This window comes from Macaca fascicularis, chromosome 7 (genome assembly GCF_037993035.2).
Source record: "Macaca fascicularis isolate 582-1 chromosome 7, T2T-MFA8v1.1".
NCBI classification, from domain to species: domain Eukaryota; kingdom Metazoa; phylum Chordata; class Mammalia; order Primates; family Cercopithecidae; genus Macaca; species Macaca fascicularis.
The window spans coordinates 117,813,262-117,836,059 of record NC_088381.1 but is presented as its reverse complement, the minus strand read 5'-3'; the positions used below and the strand labels follow the sequence as shown (position 1 = coordinate 117,836,059).

At 42.8% G+C, this 22,798-nt stretch overlaps 1 protein-coding gene and 1 pseudogene across 1 annotated transcript; one reads left to right on the top strand and one right to left on the bottom strand.

Annotated features, from left to right (window-relative positions):
* The first annotated feature begins 1,546 nt into the window (after positions 1-1,546).
* On the top strand, positions 1,547-1,645 carry LOC123574797 (U6 spliceosomal RNA; annotated as a pseudogene).
* A 5,138-nt stretch (positions 1,646-6,783) lies between these two features.
* On the bottom strand, positions 6,784-10,725 carry ARF6 (ARF GTPase 6). Its single transcript, XM_005561198.3, has 2 exons — positions 10,664-10,725; positions 6,784-10,563 (listed from the first exon to the last, which is right to left on the bottom strand). The coding sequence occupies exon 2, from the start codon at positions 10,080-10,082 to the stop codon at positions 9,555-9,557; it is 528 nt and encodes a 175-aa protein (XP_005561255.1). The 5' UTR covers positions 10,083-10,563; positions 10,664-10,725; the 3' UTR covers positions 6,784-9,554.
* Positions 10,726-22,798: the final 12,073 nt, after the last annotated feature.

Sequence of the window (22,798 nt, the reverse complement as noted above, 5' to 3'; positions counted from 1 at the left end):
CTGCTGACATATTGAAATAATATATTTGATATATTGGGTTAAATAAAACATTATTAAAATTAAATTCACTTCTATTTTTTAAATGTGAGCACTAAAAATTTTAAATTGCATATGTGGCTTGCATTATGTTTCTATTGGGCAGCATTGCTCTAAGAGAATAGTTACAAAAGAGAGAATGCCTAACAGATTCAAACTTTTTCAGCACTGCAGACAAAGTACTTTACCCAATTATCAATGTCTCTCCATTGAAATATGCTATACATCCTGATTTCTACCAATGGTGTTATCATTATCTTTTATGTAAGAATTAAGATCAAGGCCAGGCAGAACGCAGTGGCTCATGCTGGTAATTGCAGCACTTTGGGAGGCTGAGGCGGGCGGATCACGAGGTCAGGAGCTCAAGACTAGCCTGGCCAACATAGTGAAACCCCCGTCTCTACTAAAAATACAAAAGAAAAAAAAAAGTAGCCGGGTGTGGTGGCAGGCGCCTGTAATTACGCTACTTGGGAGTCTGAGGCAGGAGAATCGCTTGAACCTGGGAGGCAGAGGTTGCAGTGAGCTGAGATAGCACCATTGCACAGCAGCCTGGGCGACAAGAGTGAAACTCCATTTCAAAATATATATATATATATATCAAGGCTGGGCACAGTGGCTCACACCCGTAATCTCAGCACTTTGGGAGGCCGAGGCCACCGCGTCATCCAAGGTCAGGAGTTCGAGATCAGCCTGGCCAACATGGTGAAACCCCGTTTCTACTAAAAATAAAAAAATTAGCTGGGCATGGTGGTGGGCGCCTGTAGTCCCAGCTACATGGGAGGTTGAGGCAGGAGAATCACTTGAACCCAGGAGGCAGAGGTTGCAGTGAGCTGAGATCATGCCATTGCACTCCAGCTTGGGTGACAGAGTAAGACTCTGTCTCAAAAAAAGAAAAAGAATTCAGATCAAAATTGTTAACTCTTTCCTCCTCCACAAGTAACATATTTCACCAATTTATTTCATTATCTCACTTCTTTCTCATTTTCTCTACACTATACTTGGCCCTCATTTTCTCAGCTGAATTATCATCAAAGTCTCCTGAAGGGACTTCTTTCTTCGAACTTCTATCCATAATCTTGATACATGATTCTATACAAAGCTACTAGATACACCTAAACACTGTGACTCTCTCCTGTTTTTTATATATATATATATGCATAGAAAGAGTTATATATATATGCATAGAGATATATATATATAAATTTACATATGTAAAAATTCAATGGCTCCCATTACACACAAAACAATATCCAAACTACTTGGTAGAGCTCTTGAGAGTTTCTAAATATATTTTTAAATTTCCGTTTTCAATCTTACCTCCTTTCCTACCATTCAGAGTCAGATATAGGATTGTAGGTAAAATACAGGATGGCCAGTTAAATTTCAATTTAAGCTTTAGTATATAATTTTTTTATATATAGTATATATAATTTAATACATAATTTTAGTATATTGCTTGGGATACACTTGTACTAAAAAACAGTTTATCTAATTGAAATTTAACTGGGAGGCTCACTTCAGCAGCACATATACTAAAATTGGAGCAATACAGAGATTACACGGCCCCTGTGCAAGGATGACACAAATTCGTGAAGCATTCCATATAAAACTTTTCTTAAATCAAAAGAAATCTATATATAAGTATACAAATAATCAGCTCAGTGAAAATTTTAACTTTTCCTATTTTTCACAATGATCTGTAAAATTCACTATCAAGCAATCAAATTTGATTTTTACAGAAGAAAAAAAAAAGTCCATTAAGCACCTAATACTGTTCTCCACTGTACAGCAGAGTGAAATTATACAGGGACGCACAACTTATTGAAGATAAAATAAGAAAATTATGGGAAATTTACTTAAAGCCAGGTATTTATAAGAAAACACACACCAAAAAAATACTAAGAACATGAGTAAGCACTGGTTCACCTTAGTCACATTCATAGTACAGCAGAGACTATCTGAATCCAAATTCAGGCTCTTCTACTTATTATCATATACTTCTGTATGCCTCAGTTTTTTTCAACTATAAAATGAGAGCCCTATCTCCCAAGGTGGCTGTGAGGATTTAGAGAATTAATACTCATTCAGTGCTTAGAGCAATGCCTGACACATGGCAAACATTCAGTAAATGCTAACTCTTACTATTAGAATATTTCTGAGTTTGACTTCCTTAGGCCTAACTCCAACCTAGGACTTATTCATAAAACTAACTTTTAAAAATAAACACATGGGGCCGGGCGCGGTGGCTCAAGCCTGTAATCCCAGCACTTTGGGAGGCCGAGGCGGGCGGATCACAAGGTCAGGAGATCGAGACCACAGTGAAACCCCGTCTCTACTAAAAATACAAAAAATTAGCCGGGCGCGGTGGCGGGCGCCTGTAGTCCCAGCTACTCAGGAGGCTGAGGCAGGAGAATGGCGGGAACCCGGGAGGCGGAGCTTGCAGTGAGCTGAGATCGCGCCACTGCACTCCAGCCTGGGCAACAGCGTGAGACTCCGTCTCAAAAAAAATAAATAAATAAAATAAACACATGGGCCAGGCGCGGTGGCTCACACCTGTAATCCCAGCACTTTGGCAGGCCAAAGTAGGTGGATCACCTGAGGTCAGGAGTTCAAGGCTAGCCTGGCCAACATGGTGAAACTCCATTTCCATTAAAAATACAAAACAAAATAAACAAAAAAAAAATTAACCAGGCGTGGTGGTGCGCCTGTGGTCCCAGCTGCTTGGGAGGCTGAAGCAGGAGAATCTCTTGAACCTGGGAGGTGGAGGTTGCAGTGAGCTGAGATCGTGCCACCGCACTCCAGCCTGGGTGACCAAGCAAGACTCCTCAAATAAATAAATAGATAAATAAACACGTGGGCAGGGCACACTGGCTCACACCTATAATCCCAGCACTTTGGGAGGCCGAGTTGGGTGGATTGCCTGAGCTCAGGAGTTTGAGAACAGCCAACATGGTGAAACCCCATCTCTACTAAAAATACAAAATTAGTCAGGCGTGGTGGCACATGCCTCTAATCCCAGCTACTTGGGAGGCTGAGGCAGGAGAATCACTTGAACCAGAGAGGGGAGGTTGCAGTGAGCTGAGATCGAGCCACTGCACTCCAGCTTGGGCGACAAGAGCGAGACTCCATCTCAAAAATAAATAAATAAAATAAAAAATAAAGACATGCAGAGAAAGCACTTTGGTTTGCCTTATTATAACAAACTTCAAAGATCCAAATTTCTGCTTCTACCACAATGGTTTTTTTTTCCCCTCTCATGCTATAACCTTCTCAGGCTATTCAGCTGTAATGGAAAACAACTTTTATAATCACAAATAACTAGTTTCACATAGGTCTTTCCATGAACTACAAATGTTTTCATTTTTTTTTAAAGCTCATTTGTAAATGTCCTCAATAAAATTTACTTCCATAACTTCTGCTAGATTACTTTGTAGTAGTCTAACAGTTACAGGTTTCACAACTTTGTAATAGTTTAAATAGTTTAAAATATAGATTTCTCATCCTACTAGTAATTATTTAGTATTATTTGGTATTAATATATAACTCTCTAGGCAAGAAATAATCCATGTGTAAAGCAAATTTTCCTAGTTTATATTGGTTAGAGGAATAATACTGGAAGAAACCAAATTATCATGCACCATAATAGTTTCCAAGTCAATAAAACACTTCCCCTTACAAACTTTCTTCGTAAAAATAATAGACTCATGACTTAATTATGGTAATAATGGATAAAAAAGCCACAGTTAAACGATGTTATCTGAACCTACACCAACTAATCTAGGTTATCTGGAAGAAAGGACACTTAACAAAGAATCACATTTAACTTAAATCCGAAGACCAGTAAAACTACCACAAAAATAAAAGAAATATTTAAAATGAAGTGACTCACACAGTTTTAAAGAACTATGTTAAAATCAAAACTGAGAAACTACTGATTTCACGCATTTAAATTCATTTAGAAAAAAAATAATCCAGGTTAGACTACTCAATAACAAGTGTTAGCTCACTAAATGTATAAAATGTGGAAATTCTATGTCACTGTGCCTTTTTTTTTTTTTTTTGAGACGGAGTCTTGCTCCGTCGTCCAGGCTGGAGTGGCAGTGGTGGGATCTCGGCTCACTGCAAGTTCCATCTCCCGGGTTCACACCATTCTCCTGCTTCAGCCTCCCGAGTAGCTGGGACTACAGGCACACAACACCTCGCCCGGCTAATTTTTTGTATTTTTAGTAGAGACGGGGTTTCACCGTGTTAGCCAGGATGGTCTCCATCTCCTGACCTCGTGATCCGCCCGCCTCGGCCTCCAATAAGCGCTGGGATTACAGGCATGAGCCACAGTGCCCGGCCTGTGTGTCCTAAAATTTTTATTAGATTCATTTAACAATGGTCTTTCACATTCAATTGTTCGATTTCCTATATATTTTGATAATGTTTTAAAAATTGGCTTTACATTTGAGGTTAAATGTTTTTCCTAAGAGCCAGATCGTAAATATTTTAGGCTTTTCAGGCCATTACTGTCTGTCACATATTCATGTTTTTTTCTTACAAACTTTACAAATCCTTTAAAAATGTAAAAACTATTCTAGCACAGTCCCTATAAAAAACAGGCTGCACCCAGATTTGCCCTTGGTCAGTTTTCCCACCTCTGCTTTACACTATACTATTATCTTTCTGTGACTATGTCAATTATACCAATATTGACATTTCCTTCAAGTATTTGCTCAAACATCACCTCAATGAGATCTTCTCCGAACACACCTACCTGTTCCCTGATATGTGTACATACATTATATATTGTATAACATATAGCATATAACCTAACAGATTTTTACTTATCATCTGATCTTTGTTCTCTATCCCCAATCCTCCACTTAAGTTCCATGAATGCAGATTTTTTGTGTTTTTCTTCACTATCAATCTCCTGCACCTAAACAGTGCCAGGCATTATTAGTGGGCTCTCAATAAAAAAAATCTACCCTCACACTTATAAAACAAATACTATGGACTAAATATGTATTCTACAACAAATGAAAGATACTCGCCGGGTGCGGTGGCTCACGCCTGTAATCCCAGCACTTTGGGAGGCCAAGGTGGGCAGATCACGAGGTCAGGAGATCGAGACCATCCTGGCTAACATGGTGAAACCCCCTCTCTACTAAAAATACAAAAAAAAAAAATTAGCCAGGCGTGGTGGCAGGCGCCTGTAGTCCCAGCTACTCGGGAGGCTGGGGCGGGAGAATGGCGTGAACCGGGGAGGTGGAGCTAGCAGTGAGCCAAGATCCCGCCACTGCACTCCAGCCTAGGCGAAAGAGTGAGATTCTGTCTCAAAAAAAAAAAAAAAAAAAACAAAGATATTCAAGGACAAAACAAATACTTTCATTTTTAAATTTTTTCAAGTAGTCATAAAACGTTTCAAATAAAGGGGTAAAAGTTAAAAAATTTTATTTTCCCACAAAATGAGGTTAGCTCCTAGTCTAATTCTCTTGAAATTTACCATTACTTGAGTTATATTTAATTGCAAATTTGTTTTAATTCCTAAATCCCTCTCCTTTAGTGGAACTAAAACAGGGCAAACTACCTCAAACTCTCCAGACTTGTTCTGCCTTCTTTGATCTCACCTGTGTGTTCCCTGCCTGTTCAACTCACTAATCTAGTCTGGCAACTTTGGTTTGGCAAAGCAAGAAGTTGCTTTGCCTCTTCTATGGCTCCATCTCCCAACATTCCATTTTTGTAAACTCTAATACTGAAACCTTTACTAATCCTTACCATTTGATTAAAGCAAAAGGCTAGATACTATTGAATATTATACTCCAAATATATTATGTTCAGTGACTAATCACTTAAAAATTTCTTATAATTGCTGTATGTGGTTTTACACACACAGTTTTTACCTATAAGGAAAGATACAAGACTTACCTTACTTGTAATCCTGATACATATTTGGCAAGGTATTAAGAAAATAACTTTTGGAATTTTATAAGCTCCATCACCATTCAGATTATGGCTACTGTATTTCTAAGCTTATATTAAAGCATAAAAACTCATTAATGGGGAAAATATTTTCTACTGCTAGTACTGACAAATTGATACTTTGTCACAGTATCTTAACCACAGTACTAAATACATTAATAAATATTAACATAGGAATTAAATCATACTAGAGATCACATGAAGACATTCTAAAATCAAACTATAAAAATTGCTGATATAGGATAGGCTTACAAGAATGTCTTTCAAACTCTTTTATCCAACAAGTTATTCATCGTTTTCTTTCTTCCGACCTTATCCTGTATACTACTTTACATTTAAATGAATACAATTTTGCCATTTCTATAGGACAATTTGACCTCTAAAAGAAACTTTAAAATTCAGAAGTCTATAAAGAATTAAGACCTGAATTTAAGACTCAAGGCCAATTCTTTAGACACAATTCTGTACTTCTAAAAATGCTAAGGTTGTAATTTGGAAAAAACAGCAGAATAAAGACTGCTATCGGACCTCAAATTTTAAAAACTGTTTAACTGTTGTGTCCTAAATTATCAATCAGATTAAGTTGGTGGAACTAAAACAGGGCAAACTACCTCAAATAGCCAGCATTTACAAGAACCAAATTGATCTTTTTTGTTCTTACAAAAGTCAGGTAACTTCCAAATTAAGTCACCTTTTACCATAAACCCTGGAGAATAACATGGCCCAACACACCACATGTCCCACTTATCTAGTTCAAGCGAGTAACGTAACGTGAGAAACTGCACTGTGTAATTCCTTTATTTTCTGCATATTAGTGCTTTACCAACACTACAACCATAAACACAATTCCAAGTACTGTACTTTTTAGTTTGGGGAGATCACAGTCTACAGACTCATTTACTTATATTAAACAAGATTAACCTCATTCAAAACTTACTGCAGTTTATAAATTCACAAATACAGAAACTGATGCAATTAAACAACTTCAGGATCTTATTTTTTCAATTCTTAGATTATAATTTTTTCTGCAGGCTGTAATTACCTGCTCCAGTCACCAGTGGTTATTGTTCAATTTAACTACATCAATTATAAACCTTTTATATTCTTAAAGAAAATTTTAAGCGAAAATTACAATTTCTTACCAAAAGGTTTAGGGTTTTCCAAATTTCAAATATTTGCTTCCCCCTCCCCCCTTTCCAGTCAAACATTTCAAATAAACTAAAAATAACCACATCTCACCTGCAACATTCAATAATAGCAATCACTTGATGTATAAAATTTTAACTATGCCCCCAGTTATTTTAAGACACAAAAAAATGGCTGCCTACCAATCTGTCTTCACAAGTTAGAAATACTACATTTAAGATTTAACATGAGGGTTTCAAGTTTCCTCCAGTTTAGGCATTTATACCTTTGTGCTTGTTTTGTTTCAGGATGTTACTATAGCATTGATATTGGATAACCCATATTTATATACCTTAAAATGCAATCATTTAAAACACTAAGAATTACATTTATGATGGAGCTTTGGGAATTTTAGAAAGCAACCAGTATTCTTAGATGTGTTTATCAGCCTCATTTCTAGAGCTATTTCTACTAAAGTGAAACTGAGAACTTCGTACTTTAGTTGCATCTTGAAATCAAAAATCCCTCTGCACCAACAGGAGCCTACATGAGAATACCCTTTTGCATCTGCTTTAAGTAAAACGTCTGTCAAGAGTTTTACTTTGAATAGTTCATTTTTTTTATAGTCTTACACTTCTCATACATCTTTGGTAAAAGCTCCATTACACAATATGGCCAAAGCGTGAAGGACCAATACTGTCCAACTATACCATGATATCCCGCTCAATTTTAGTTTTCAGACACCCTCATAAACAAAACCCACTCCACCTTTTCCTGTATACTGCATTTGCAGTCTACATTTCTGAAATTCCCTATTTAATTCCTTGAGGATCACTAAAATTAATCCTTAAGGTTATATAGGAACCAGATGCTGCTTTACAATTCTGCATCAAGCATTAACATTTGGTTCAAAATATTATCATAGTGGTCGCAATCCAGTTACAGGTCCTAACCAGCTAACCAAGTAATCTTGTTAGGATCTGGATATCACCAGCGAGCACACTGCTTACATATGAAGAAAAATAAGTTTACATTCATTGTCATCTGTAGGTTCTTTCTCTTCATCCTACGTCCCCTTTAATAGTCATCCCTCAAGTCTACACATCATTCATTCATCACGCTTCCTTCCTTAAAGGAGACAGTGTACTATTGAACCAACAGGATATCTTCATTATTTGCATGAGTTAATCCTACAAACAAAATTAAATACCTTTTTTATAAAACATCTTTTCCAGTGTTCTAATTGATGGAGATGTGGATCACTCATCTATAAAAATGACTTATAGCTTCAGCTTTATCAGTTGCTATAATGTGAAAACAGGAATGTGTATTTTTTTCAACTAGGTAAAAGGTGCATATAATTTGAATTGCTAAATGCTTTATTAATGAACAAAGTAAACCTTTTAGTAATTTTTAAGTTACTGGTCTCAGGCGTTTGAAACAAGGTCAAAGTATACATTCCAGTTTTGCCCAAAAGTCACTTAAAATATCTACAAATGTTTAATCTGTGTGTGGTATACACCATTATTGCTCCAATTCCTGGAGTCTATTTTTAAAGTTTAAAAAAGAGGGAAAACAGCAAAGTGACTAACTTTGCAGTGGAAAAAAAAAGTGTCCTTCATGGGTTACACTTTCATATTTTTATGCAGCGTTAAGTTAGCTACCTTGTGGGGAACTTGGGTTTTATTCCTACTCATGCATGATGTATGTTTCAGAACTTATTTGCTGACATTTCAGAGAACCTCTTACATTACCTGTTTAACATACTGAGGTGCAACTGGAACATATTACAATGATATTACTCATTACTCGCCACTGTGGGCTAAGTTTACTATACTGGTCTTAGATATAAAAGGTCACATTTGAAATTACTAAGTTAGAACTCATAAGGAAGGGGGGAAAGGCCTTAAGTATAAAAGACAAACGGCAGTTTGATTAAGCAATAATTTTCAGTTTACTAGATGAAACAGACTTGCAACATAGTCTGCATGAATGCAAAATAAGCCATCTACAGCAAGTGATAAGGAAACTGGGCAAAAAAGGAAAAAAGCATACATAGGAAAATGAAAGATTCTCTCGAAATAAAAAAATCAAACTATTATTACAAAGGACTTTACCAGGAACTGCTGTATTTCCCCCATCCCATCTGCTGGAAGTCAATAAGAGCATCTAGCAACTTTGTGTTCATGTCAAATGTCAGATCAGAGCATCCTAATGCAAAGCCAAAAAAAAAAAAAAAAAGGGAAGAAGAGAAACAAACAAAAGAGAAAACCCCCAAGCCCCCTCCCCCCAAACTGTAGAACAGTAACTCCAGAGTTCAAATTCAAAAGAAGAGAAAGTGGCAATTGAAAGAGGTGATGGTGGCGATAATCCTATGAATGGGTTTTTGATTTCTCTCCTTCCAGGGGATGGGTGGAGAATGCTCATTAAGATTTGTAGTTAGAGGTTAACCATGTGAGCCCCTCATAGAGTCCGTCCCCTGAGGTGGCACAGGAGGGCTGCACATACCAGTTCCTGTCCCGAATCCGGGTCAGGCCCAGTTTCTCCTGGATCTCGTGGGGTTTCATGGCATCAGGCAGGTCCTGCTTGTTGGCGAAGATGAGGATTATGGCGTCCCTCATCTCCCGGTCATTGATAATGCGGTGCAGCTCCTGGCGAGCCTCATCGATGCGGTCGCGGTCGGCGCAGTCCACTACGAAGATCAGACCTTGGGTCCCAGTGTAGTAATGCCGCCAGAGCGGCCGGATCTTGTCCTGGCCGCCCACATCCCATACGTTGAACTTGACATTTTTGTAAGTCACCGTCTCCACGTTGAAACCCACAGTGGGAATGGTGGTCACCGACTGGCCCAGCTTCAACTTGTACAGGATTGTTGTCTTGCCGGCCGCGTCCAGGCCCAACATGAGGATCCGCATTTCCTTGTTCCCGAAGATTTTGGATAGCACCTTCCCCATCGCGTCGGAGGAGCCGGGGCCGGGGGCATTCAGGTGTCCCGGGTCCCGTCAGCCAACAACGCCGCCGCCGCCGCGAAACCGAAACGAAGCCTCCCGGCCGCGAAGGCGCCTTTGCGGCCTGCGTGGGAGGTGCCTCCTAAGGGCAGAGGCCCAGGACTGCCGCTCACTCGGGCATCACCGACCGCACAACTTGATTCCTCCACTCGCCGCTGCCACCCGGGCCCTGAGTCTGCGCCGGGAGCCGCCGCCCTGCTGAGGCGCGGCCCGGCCCGGAACTGCCCTTCCCCCCGCAGGCGCCGCGCGAGCGCCGCCGCGGTTCCCGCTCCTCCGCCTTCCTCTCACCCCGAGGGAGAATGCGGCCCTCCGGCCCGCCAGCCGGCCTGCAAACACTGGGCTCACCACCGACCCAGGACACCCGAGAGGCAGCACGACTCCGGGGCCCCGTCAGGTCATGGATCCTCGCGGGAACTCGGTACGCTGCCTGCAGAGAAACAGAGAGGGAGAGGGGAGTTACCGCCAGAGATCCAGAGAGGAGTGAAGACAGAGGTGGCCCGCCTTTCCAGCTCGGTGCAGGGGGTTACCTCCAGCCGCCGCCCCGAGCGCGGGCTCCCTCCGGCCTCCAACTCCTCCTCCCAGTTCTGCCGCCGCCGCTGCCGGAAAAGGCGCCGAGGAAACCGCCTCACTTCCCCTCCCAACCACGCAGGCGCAGCAGAGGCCGACCGTTCGGACAAGAGCGACCTCTGTAAGGAGAGCGGCCCGCGCGCCTAGCGTCATGGGCGCCACGCGCCGGAGGGGCGGGGCTACGGCGTCTCGGAGGGCCCGCAGGTGCGGTTGGCCCAGAGACCTGCAACCTCGGACTCTGACCGGCGCCCACCTGTGGCTCTTCTAGCGTCTCGTTCCCTGTTTTTCTCTTCTGCGCTCTGCCCTCCCCTGCCCACCCGAACCAAGGGACAGATCTACTGGGGGGGCTCCACAGGGTGGGGCCCACGGGCAGCCCACTTTCTCCACGAACAGAGCTGCCTCCAGGCCTGTTCCCAGACCTCGGTGCCCGCCAGATGCTGTGCGAGTTCCCTCCGCCCGCCCCAGCCTTCGCGCACTCTCCGCGCACCCTCAACTTCCCAGAGAAGCTCTGTTCGCTTTTTTTTTTTTTTTTCCTTTTTCTCATCCCCTTCTTGGCTTTCTTTATCCCTTGAATTTTGTGTGTTTTCTGAAAGACACGTGGGAGGCCAGTGTCTCGTGTGGAATCTGCCAGTCAGTGCAGCGCTTTCGGGGAGTTGAGTTTACTCTAGCTCTTTTGAATGTTTGAGCCCTGTCTGCCTATAGGTCTCGTCAAGACCAGCCCATGTTTCTTAAAAACTGCAGTATTTATCAAGAGTTCCTGTGCCTTGCCGCGTTTTCACCTTTTTAGAATGCGACATCTGTTCATCTTTAAATATCACTTTATTTTATATGGTTAGTAGTAGCTTCTCACCCACCTACCCATTCTTTTTTTTTTTTTTTTTTTTTTTTTTTTGAGACAGTCTCGCTTTGTCGCCCAGTCTGGAGTGCAGTGGCGCGATCTCGGCTCACTGCAAGCTCCGCCTCCCGGGTTCAGGCCATTCTGCCTCAGCCTCCTGGGTAGCCCTCAGCTTCCGGAGTAGCTGGGGGTACAGGCGCCCGCCACCACGCCTGGCTAATTTTTTGTAGTTTTAGTAGAGACGGGGTTTCACCGTGTTAGCCAGGATGGTCCCTATCTCCTGACCTCTTGATCCGCTCGTCTCTGCCTCCCAAAGTGTTGGGATTACAGGCGTGAGCCACCGCGCCTGGCCTCCCATTCTTTAAGAAGCCTAGGCGGTAAAATATAGGATTTAGAATATAGAACGACCGCTTGTATGGCCTGGATCTGGCACTTAACCTTACTAAGTTTATCTCATGTGTAAACTGACCTTGCTAACTCCCCCAGTGAGGCTTAAATAATACAATGTGGAAGACTTTAGGGCACATTTTTGGTTTTTTGGTTTTTGTTTTGTTTCTGTTGCAGTCCAGTGGCACAATCTCGGCTCACTGCAGCCTTCTCATCCCGGGTTCAAGCAGTTCTCCTGCGTTAGCTTCCGGAGCAGCTGGAATTACGGGCGCCCACCACCAGGCCCGGCTAATTTTTGTATTTGTAGCAGAGACAGGATTTCACTGTGTTGGCCAGCCTGGTGTCGAAGTCCTGACCTCAGGTGATCCACCCACCTCGGCCTCCGAAAGTGCTGGAATTACAGGCGTGAGCCACTGCGCCCTGCCCAGGACACATTTTTATATCAAATGGTTAATGATAAAATTAGACTTAGAGTAAAGTAACGTGAAACCTTCAAATATCAAGAGGAGAAAAACAGGAAATGGGTATCTTTGTTTAAAAAGGAAGATGCTATAAACAGCATATGGTAACATACTATTTTTATTTCACAAATTAAGAAAATTAGATAATGGTAGATAGGGTATATGATAACCTTATAAACGTCATTTCATCCGGAAATAAACTTATTAAATATTAATATTCTAACAATTATTTCATTTACTTTCCATGTACCTTAAGATGAAGCACTGTCATAAAACTGAAAAGCTTATGAGTCTAAAGATTGGGGTTCAAGTGTCATCCCCAACCCCACCTCTCTTTTTATTTTTGGGACAGGGTCTCGCTCTGTCACCAAGGCTGCAGTGCAGTGGTGCAATGTCAGCCCACTGCAGCTTCAGCCTCCTAGGCTCAAGAGATTCTCCCACCTCAGCCTCCCGAGTATCTGGGACTAAAGGCGTGCACCACCACACCTGACTGATTTCTCTAATTTTTGTAAAAACAGGTGTTGCCACTTTGGCCAGGCCACTCTCAAACTCCTGACTCTTAAGTGATCTGCCCACCTCGGCCTCCCAAAGTGCTAGGATTACAGGCATGAGCCACCGCACCCAGCCCTTTTTTAATTTTTATTTTTATCCAGGCATCTGGGTTATGTTTTTGTGTTTTGGGTTTTTGTTTTTTTGTTTTTGTTTTGTTTTTGAGACGGAGTCGATGTATTGCCCAGGTTGGAGTGCAGTGGCTCAGTCTCGATCTCAGCTCACTGCAACCTCCACCTCCTGGTTCAAGCAACTCTCCTGCCTCAGCCTCCCAAGTAGCTGGGACTACAGACATACGCCACCATGCCCGGCCAATTTTTGTATTTTTAATGGAGACGGGGTTTCACCATATTGGCCAGGCTGGTCTCAAACTCTTAACCTCAAGCCTCAAGTGATCCACAGGCCTCGGCCTCCCACAGCGCTGAGATTAGAAGTGTGAGCCACCAGGCCTGGCCTCGGTTATGTTTTAAATTTTAAACAGATGAATGCTCCAACAGCTAAGTATAGAAAAACCTCTACTTTTTGACTCAAAGCCTGTAAATGAAGAGATTTCTGGAATTTACATGCAAACCAGCCTTCCCTAGAGAATGCCATTTCATAATTTTTAATCCCTTCAACAAGCACATATGTTTATGATATTCCTGACTAAAATAGTATAAATAAAATGCCATAATTTTTATTCATTTATTTATCATTTTTTTGTAGACACAGGACCTCACTATAACCCAGGCTGGTCTCAAACTGCTAGACTCAAGCAATCCTGCTTCAGCCTCCGAAAGTGCTGGAATTACAGGCCTGAGCCACTGCACCCAGCCAATACTCTATCTCATAAGAAATATGCTTACTTGTAAAAAATGGCTTAGACCTTGTTTTTTTGTTGTTGTTGTTTTTCTTTCAGATGGAGTCTTGCTTGATCGCCCAGGCTGGAGTTGAGTGGCGTAATCTTGACCCACCGCAACCTCCGTCTCCTGGGTTCAAGTGATTCTCCTGCCTCAGCCTCTGAGCTGCTGGGACTACAGGCATGTGCCACCATGCCCAGCTAATTTTTGTATTTTTAGTAGAGACGGGGTTTCACCATACTGGCCGTGCTGGTCTCGAACTCCTGACCTCATGATCCACCCACCTTGGCCTCCCAAAGTGCTGGGATCACAGGCATGAGCCACCGTGCCCAGCCCTCTGCTTTTAAATTGAAATTAATGTATTCTGTAACAATAGTACCATACACTGTTTACCCTAATTTCTGAATTCTTATAGCTCTTAAAAATCACTCATTCCATAAGATCCTGTCGTGTATTTCTTTTTATCCCATCAAGGAGCAAGGATGACTCTGACCACGTGACAAAGGTGGTCTGACCATGTCCTTGTTTGATGATGACTTTATCCCATTTATCATTTCAAACCCTTAGGCAGAGTGACCCAGAATTGAACAGTATTTTAAAGAAGGAATAAATCCTGGGAAATCTATTAGCAGTAGCTATAAAGTGTAAATAAAAAGTTATAAGAAAGTGTATCTTTAGAAAAATTGCTAATCCTGCCAGGAATAGTGATTCATGTCTGTAATCCCAGCTATGCAGGAGACTGAGGCAGGAGTATCCCTTGAGGCCAATAGTTCAAGGTCAGCCTGGGCAACATAGCGAGACCCAATCTCTGCCAAAAAATTTTTTTAATTAGGTCTCAAAAATAAATACAAAAATATAAATAAATAAATAAATAAAAACAGAGCCAGGCGTGGTGGCTCACACCTGTAATCCCAGCACTTTCGGAGGCTGAGGCAGGCAGATCACGAGGTCAGGAGATTGAGACCATTCTGGCTAACATGGTGAAACTCCGTCTCAACTAAAAAATACAAAAAACTAGCCGGGCGAGGTGGCGGGCGCCTGTAGTCCCAGCTACTTTGGAGGCTGAGGCAGGAGAATGGCATGAACCCGGATGGTGGAGCTTGCAGTGAGCCAAGATCGCGCCACTGCACCCAGCCTGGGCAACAGAGCGAGACTCCGTCTCAAAAAAAAAATAAAAATAAAACATAAAAACAGAGAGGCTAAGTCATTCAGACTTCTTAATTGACTGACTACTCCAAACCTTGTAATTAGTAAAAGTGCACGTAGTGTTTACAGTAACAGTGGTTGGGCCTGGAGCGCAGTGGCACAATCACGGCTCACTGCAGCCTCAACCTCCAGGGCCCAAGGGATCCTCCCACCTCAGCCTCCCAAGTAGCTGGGACTACAGGTATGAGGCATTATGCCCGGTTAATTTTGTGTGTGTGTGTGGCGACAGAGTCTCCCTTTGTCACCCAGGCTGGTCTCGAACTGCTAGCCTCATTCGATCCTTCCATCTTTACCTTCCTGAATGCTGGGATTACAAGTGTGAGCCACTGTGCTCAGCCAGTTGTGATTTTATTATACAATAACATATCGTATAGCGATGTCTTGGTATAAATGTTATGATATTCAGGAAGAAACTTAAGGGACACCAAAGATCTGAGGGCTAAAATCCTTATCCTCTCTTCATAATGATTCCAGCTTAAAATGTTCTAATCTATAGGTTTTGTCATTGGTTTCTGTTTTTGCTTGTTTTCCCCTATAGATACATGAAGGAAATGGCATATAAGCAAAACACTGACTAATTGGTGAATGGATCACAATGGTACTAAACACATTAACTAATCTAAGCCATCACGCAATATTAGCTGTCTACATTACTTTTTGCTTCTAGCACAGTATTTTGCACTGTATCTGCCTTACTTCCTAACTTGCTGTTTAGAGGTTCTGCCTCTCAAGGGAATCCTTCAGATAGCTAGCTTGATGGCAAAAGCAAGGTAGAAGAACTTTCCATGTTACAGAACCCAAAGGAAAGAATCTTCCAAATCTGAAGAAAAAGTTGGTAAGCCAGCAAATTTACAACTGTTTGTATATTAGAAACTAAATAAATAAAATAACTTTAGGCCAGTCTCGGTGGCTCATGCCTGTAATCCTAGCACTTGGGGAGGCCAAGCCTGGCAGATCACTTGAGGCCCAGGAGATCGAGACCAGGCTGGCCAACATGGTAAAACCCTGTCTCTACTAAAAATACAAAAATTAGCTGGGCATAGTGGCAGGCACCTATAATCTCAGCTGCTCGGGAAGTTGAGGCAAGAGAATCGCTTGAACCCAGGAGGTGGAGGTTGCAGTGAGCCATGATCATGCCACTGCACTCCAGCCTGGACAGCAGAGCAAGACTCCATCTCAAAAAATAATAACAGGCCGGGTGTGGTGGCTCACTCCTCTCATCCCAGCACTTTGGGAGGCCAAGGTAGGTGGATCACCTGAGATTGGGAGTTCGAGACCATCCTGACCAACATAGAGGAACCCCATCTCTACTAAAAATACAAAATTAGTTGGGTGCGGTGGCACATGCCTGTAATCCCAGCTACTCGGGAGGCTGAGGCAGGAGAATCAATGGAGCCCAGGAGGCGGAGTTTGCATTGAGCCAAGATCGTGCCACTGCACTCCACCCTGGGCAACAAGAGCGCAACTCCGTCTGAAAAATAATAACAATAATAATAATAACTTTAGATGCTACATAGTGCTATTTCAAAGAGAGAGAATAAATGAATTAATAAAAAATGAATGGGGAAGAGAAAGAAACAAGAAGAAAGGAAGAAAAGGAAGGAAGGAAAAGAAGAGAGTTGTATTGAAAAGTAGAGCTTAGAGCTTGGCAGTGTTGTAAACGGTATCTTAATCCAAAACCCAGATTTAGGTTGGAAAGGTAAAATTCCTTAGAAAATTATAAACAGGTAGGTTCATGTGAAATTTCCTGCTCCATATCCTCTTTTTAAATTTTACTTTATAAACACACATAGTATATATACCAAGAACAAACAATGGAGCAGCTTCTATGCTATTCAGAACCTTTGAACCATCAGCATTTAATTGTCTGTAGTAGCTCCTACTTTAAGATACAGTTTTGAGCACAATGACCAAGATTTATGAGTGTGGAAATGGTTGTAAAATCCTAGGTAAATGTTACAACAGTTTTACAAGGACTAAGCCGGACACAATTTATGAGTTTCAAGTAAGAAAGATTTATCTTCCAGTAGAGTTAGAAACAGACTCTGTCTCAAAAATCGATTATATGTCCACAAATAATAGTCAAATAGTATAACCTGCTGAGTTAAAGACTGGCTTCAGGCCAGGTGTGGTGGCTCCCACTTGTAATCCCAGCACTTTGGGAGGCTGCGGCAGGTGGATCATCTGAGGTCAGGAGTTCCAGCCTGGCCAACATGGTGAAACCCCATCTCTCCTAAAAATACAAAAATTAGCTGGGTGTGGTGGTGCATGCCTGTAATCCCAGCTACACAGGAGGCTGAGGCAGGAGAATCGCTTGAACCCAGGAGGCGGAGTTTGCAGTGAGCTGAAATCACGCTGTTGCACCCCAGTCCAGCCTAGGTGACAGAGTGAGACTCCATCTCGAAAAGAAAAAAAACAAGACTGGCTTCAGAGGTAACATTACAGTTTCTTAAACGTGGGTCATTGGGGCTATGCCCCTCTCTGGTGAATTAGAGCAAGAGTTCCTCTGCTGTCACACTATGGGATGAAGGTCAGCTACACTGTGTGCCGACATTCCAAATTAACTGAATTAATGCCAGAAAAGGAAAGTTCTAGAGCCTTTGAAGCAGTTTCATTTCCAAATGTAAAAATGGGTCTTTCTACTGCTTATTATGTATTTTTAGCATTACAGGAAAAACAAATCATGAATAGTTATGTTAGAAGGTTGACCTGGAACATCGTAACAATTTTGATGTGGATAAATCTTCAACAGTGTATCAAAGATTCTAGGAGTAGAGCGAGTTATTCAATGTGTTTAACACTCTTAGGATGTCTTTAGAAACTGCCACCCCCATCCACAGGAATACAAGAGTAGACTCCTAGCAGTCGTGGATTTTCTGTGGGATTCCTCAGCATGTACATCTCTGGCCATACCAACTGGACCACAGGTAGACTCATTATCCTAATTGGCTAATTGGATTTTTTTTTTTTTTAAAGACTGGGTCTTACTGTGTTGCCCAGGCTGGAGTGCAATGGCGCAATCTCGGCTCACTGCAGCCTCCACCTCCTGGGTTCGAGCGATTCTCATGCCTCAACCTCCCAAGTAGCTGGGATTACAGGCACATGCCACCACACCTGGCTAATTTTTGTAATTTTAGTAGAGATGGGGTTCCACCATGTTGGCCAGGATGGTCTCGAACTCCTGGCCTCCAATGATCCACTTGTGTTGGCCTCCCAAAGTGCTGGGATTACAGGTGTGAGCCACCATACCCAGCCTGGATTTTTATTCCTAAGAATTTAGAATCAGATCTGAAGAAATACTGTACCAGTCCTTTTTTTCCTAATGGATGCATCTTACTAACTAGAGACTGTGTCACAGCCATATTCCTGTTTTGAGTACTGGGAGGCAGACAGAGGTTAGTTTTCAGGGAGAAAGAAAGAAGCAGATGTGTGGAGAAAGCAGAGATGAAGCAGAGACTATTCCTGACGCTCCAAGCCCTTACTAGGGTCTGTCTGCATACCAATCACTGAGTTTCATGAAACACCCCAGTTTTGGGGGGTTTTTTGTTTTGTTTTGTTTTGTTTTTTGAGACAGTCTCACTTTGTGGCCCAATTGGAGTGCAGTGCAGCGATCTCGGCTCCACTGCAACCTCCACCTCCCATGGTTCAAGCGATTCTCGTGGTTCAAGCGATTCTCGTGGTTCAAGCGATTCTCATGCCTCAGCCTCCCGAGTAGCTGGGACTACAGATGCGTGCCAACACGCCCGGCTAATTTTTGTGTTTTTAGTAGAGATGGGTTTTTGTCATGTTGGCCAAGTTGGTCTCGAATTCCTGCCCTCAAGTGATCCATCCGCCTCTGCCTCCCAAAGTACTGGGATTACGGGCATGGGCCACCGAGCCAGCCACATTACTTTTCTTTTCGCTAAAGCAAGCTCTAATTGGCTTCTGTTACATATAACCAAAGGCAATCGTTTTACAAAACATGTCAAGAAAAAGTAATGTGCAAGCAAAACAAAATTTTAAAGTAAATGAATCAAAGTCATAGATGTTAATGCTTCAAGAGAATTATATGTATATGACCACCATTAGAATTAAAGGGGTAGGGTGGGCTATTGATAAATCTAATTCAGTTTATAAAGAGCACTGAAGTCCTGGATTGTTTGTTTGTTTGTTTGTTTTTGAGATAGTGTCTGGCTCTGTCAACCGGGCTGTAGTGCAGTGGCACAATCTGCTCACTGCAGCCTCTGCCTCCCAGGCTCAAAGGCTCAAGAGATCCTCCCACCTCAGCCGCCCAAGTAGGTTGGACTACAGAAGTGAGCTGCCACATCTGGCTAATCTTTGTGGTTTTTGCAGAGACAGGGTTTCACCATGTTGCCTAGTCTGGTCTGGAACTCCTGAGCTCAAGCAATCCACCCACCTTGGCCTCCCAAACTGCTAGGATTACAGGAGGATTACAGGTGTGAGCCACCACTCCCAGCCTGACTTTGCCTTTTGACCTATGCTTGAATTGCTTTATAGAGCTCTTAGAATAACTTAATGTATTCCTCATACTATAACAATAGTTGTCTTAATGTGGGAATAGGAAAAAAAAATCAGAGTCACTGGAGTTTTTCAGCCAGTATCATTTGCCCTAAACAAAAGGTAAGCATAAAATTAATACAATAGAATTCACTTCCAGGGAGATAGAGTAGGCATACTTTTTCCAATTCTTTTTCTAAGTACAACTAAAAAACCCGAGGCATTACAAAGAAAAGAAGCATAAGAAGACTTTGCCAGCTGGAGAGAAGGAGGCAGGCTGGCTAGCGACCTGGAGACCCAAGGAATGACTTAGTGGTAAGTTTCTTGCTGCTCTTTTGTCTTCATATCTTCCAAACCTGGAACTTAAGAAGTTGAAACCTTGAAATATGAAAGAAGCTCCAAGAAAAGCCTTCTCTCTTTAGCCAAATGATGAGGAAAGGGGCAGGAAGACAGACAGCCAAAGGACCAGAAGACAGCCTAGAAAGGCAGAAAACTTTTAGAAAATAACCATGTCAGCCAAACACTAAAGAAAAATCTGTGGCCCCACTTCCACCAATGGTAATAAAGGCCAGGTGGAGAGCTATCAACCTAAAGAGAAAAAAACTGAGGCAATCTTAATGTAAGTAGAGAGTTTACTTGGGTCAAGTTTGAGAACTGCAAATCAGGAGTATAGATCCAGATTTCCCTGAATATACTCCGATTAGCAGTCATTACAAGTGTGTTTCTTTTTCTTTCTTTTTTTTTTTTTTTTTTTTTGAGACGGAGTCTCACTCTGTCACTCAGGCTGGAGTGCAGTAGCTCCATCTCGGCTCCCTGCAACCTCTGCCTCCTGCCTTAGCCTCCCAAGTAGCTGAGACTACAGGCATGTGCCACCATACCCAGCTACTTTTTTGTGTGTTTTTAGGTGAGATGGGGTTTCACTATGTTGGCCAGGCTGGTCTCGAACTCCTGACCTCAAGTGATCCACCTACCTTGGCCTACCAAAGTGCTGGGATTACAGGCATGAACTACCGCGCCTGGCCACAAGTGTGTTTCTAAAGGAAATAAAAGAGGCAGTTCCTAGATTGTTTACCAAGAATTTACATTAAAATAACTTAAGCTATTGATTGGCTATACATTGTTCTTTGTATCACAAGTTCCAGGAACATGAAGACAATGGGTGAGGCAGCTAATTAGGAACAAAATGCTAGTCAGGAACAATTGCCACCAGCCAAGAGTGGTAGCTCACTTGAACTCAGGAGTTTGAGACTTGGGCAACATGGTGAAACCCTGTCTCTACAAAATACGAAAATTAGCTGGGTGTGGTGGTGCATGCCTGCAGTCCCAGCTACTCAGGAGACTAAAGTGGGAGGATTGCTTGAGCCCAGGAAGTTGAGGCTGCAGTGAACAGAGATTGTGCCACTGCTCTCCAGAGACTCAAAAAAAAAAAAAAAAAATGCCCCCAGACATGGGTGGGGAGGTGCCTGAAGGCCCATACTCAAGTCTCTGGGCCCAGTTTCTTGCACAAAACTTTTTTTTTTTGAGACAGAATCTTGCTCTGTCGCCAGGCAGGAGTGCAGTGGCATAATCTCGGCTCACTGCAACCTCTGCCTCCTGGGTTCAAGCGATTCCACTGCCTCAGCCTCCCAACTAGCTGGGACTACAGGCATGCACCGCCACGCCCAGCTAATTTTTTGTATTTTAGTAGAGACGGAGTTTCACCATGTTGGCCAGGATGGTCTTGATCTCCTGATTTCGTGATCTGCCTGCCTTGGCCTCCCAAAGTGCTGGGATTACAGGCATGAGCACCCGGCCACAAAACTTCTGAGACCCTTGAAATTTCCTGACTGATAGATGTGAGGGGAACATCTTTTGTTATTCATCACGTTAACTAAAAATGAAATCCTAAGCCCCGCAACTGACTGAATGAACCACCTCTTGGCCAAGAGAACCCTAAAGAAACCTTAAAAACTGAGTTCCCGGCTATAATAAGATGGGAGGCCATACCTGCCTCTTTGTACCCCCTCCCTGTTGCAGCTTAGACACAACTGACCAGCATTAATGTTAAAATAGAGATCATAAGATTGACAGAACAGGTTGGGCACGGAGGTTCACGTCTGTAATCCCAACACTTTGAGAGCCAGAGGCAAAGGATTGCTTGAGCTCAGGAGTTAGAGATCAGCCTGTGTAATCGCCCAATGGATTCACCTTGCCCACTGTTTAGACAGAGCCAATTTATCAAGACAGGGGAATGGCAATAGAGAAAGAGTTATTCATGCAGAGCCAGCTGTGCCGGAGACCAGAGTTTTATTGTTATTCAAATCAGTCTCCCGGAGCATTCAGGGATCAGAGTAGGATTTTTGTTGTTGTTTTTCTTTTTCTTTTTTTTTTCTTTCGAGAGGTAGTCTCACTCTGTTGCCCAGGCTGGAGTGCAGTGGTGCGATCTCACTGCAGCCTCCTCCTCCCAGCAAGGGAGGCAAGCGATTCTCCTGCTTCAGCCTCTCGAGTAACTGGGATTACAGGCGCGCCATCAGGCCATACTAATTTTTGTATTTTTAGTAGAGATGGGGTTTTGCCATGTTGGTCAGGCTGGTCTCAAACTCCTGACCTCAAGTGATCCGCCCAACTCTGCCTCCCAAAGTGCTGGGATTACAGGCGTGAACCACCGCACTGAGCCCAGGATCGGAGTTTTTAAGGACAATTTGGTGGGTGAGGGGTAGCCAGTGAGTCACAAGTGCTGATTGGTCAGGTAGGAGATGAAATGAAGGGAGTTGAAGCTTTCCTCTTGCACTGAGTCAGTTCCTGGGTGGGGGTAACAAGATCACATGAGCCAGTTTATCAGTCTGGGTGGTGCCAGTTGATCCATCAAGTTCAGAGTCTGCAAAATATCTCAAGCACTGCTCTGCATCTTTACAATGGTGATGTTAGCTCCAGGAGCAATTTGGGAAGGGTCAGAATCTTGTCGCCTCCAGCTACATGACTCCTAAACCATAATTTCTAATATTTTGGCTAGTTTATTAGTCCCACAAAGGCAGCCTAGTCTCCAGGCAAGAAGGGGGTTTGTTTTTGGAAAGGGCTGTTATCATCTTTGTTTTATTTTATTTTATTTTATTTATTTATTTTATTTTTTTTTTTTTTTGAGACGGAGTCTCGCTCTGTAGCCCAGGCTGGAGTGCAGTGGCCGGATCTCAGCTCACTGCAAGCTCCGCCTCCCGGGTTCACGCCATTCTCCGGCCTCAGCCTCCCGAGTAGCTGGGACTACAGGCGCTGCCACCTCGCCCGGCTATTTTTTGTATTTCTTAGTAGAGACGGGGTTTCACCGTGTTAGCCAGGATGGTCTCG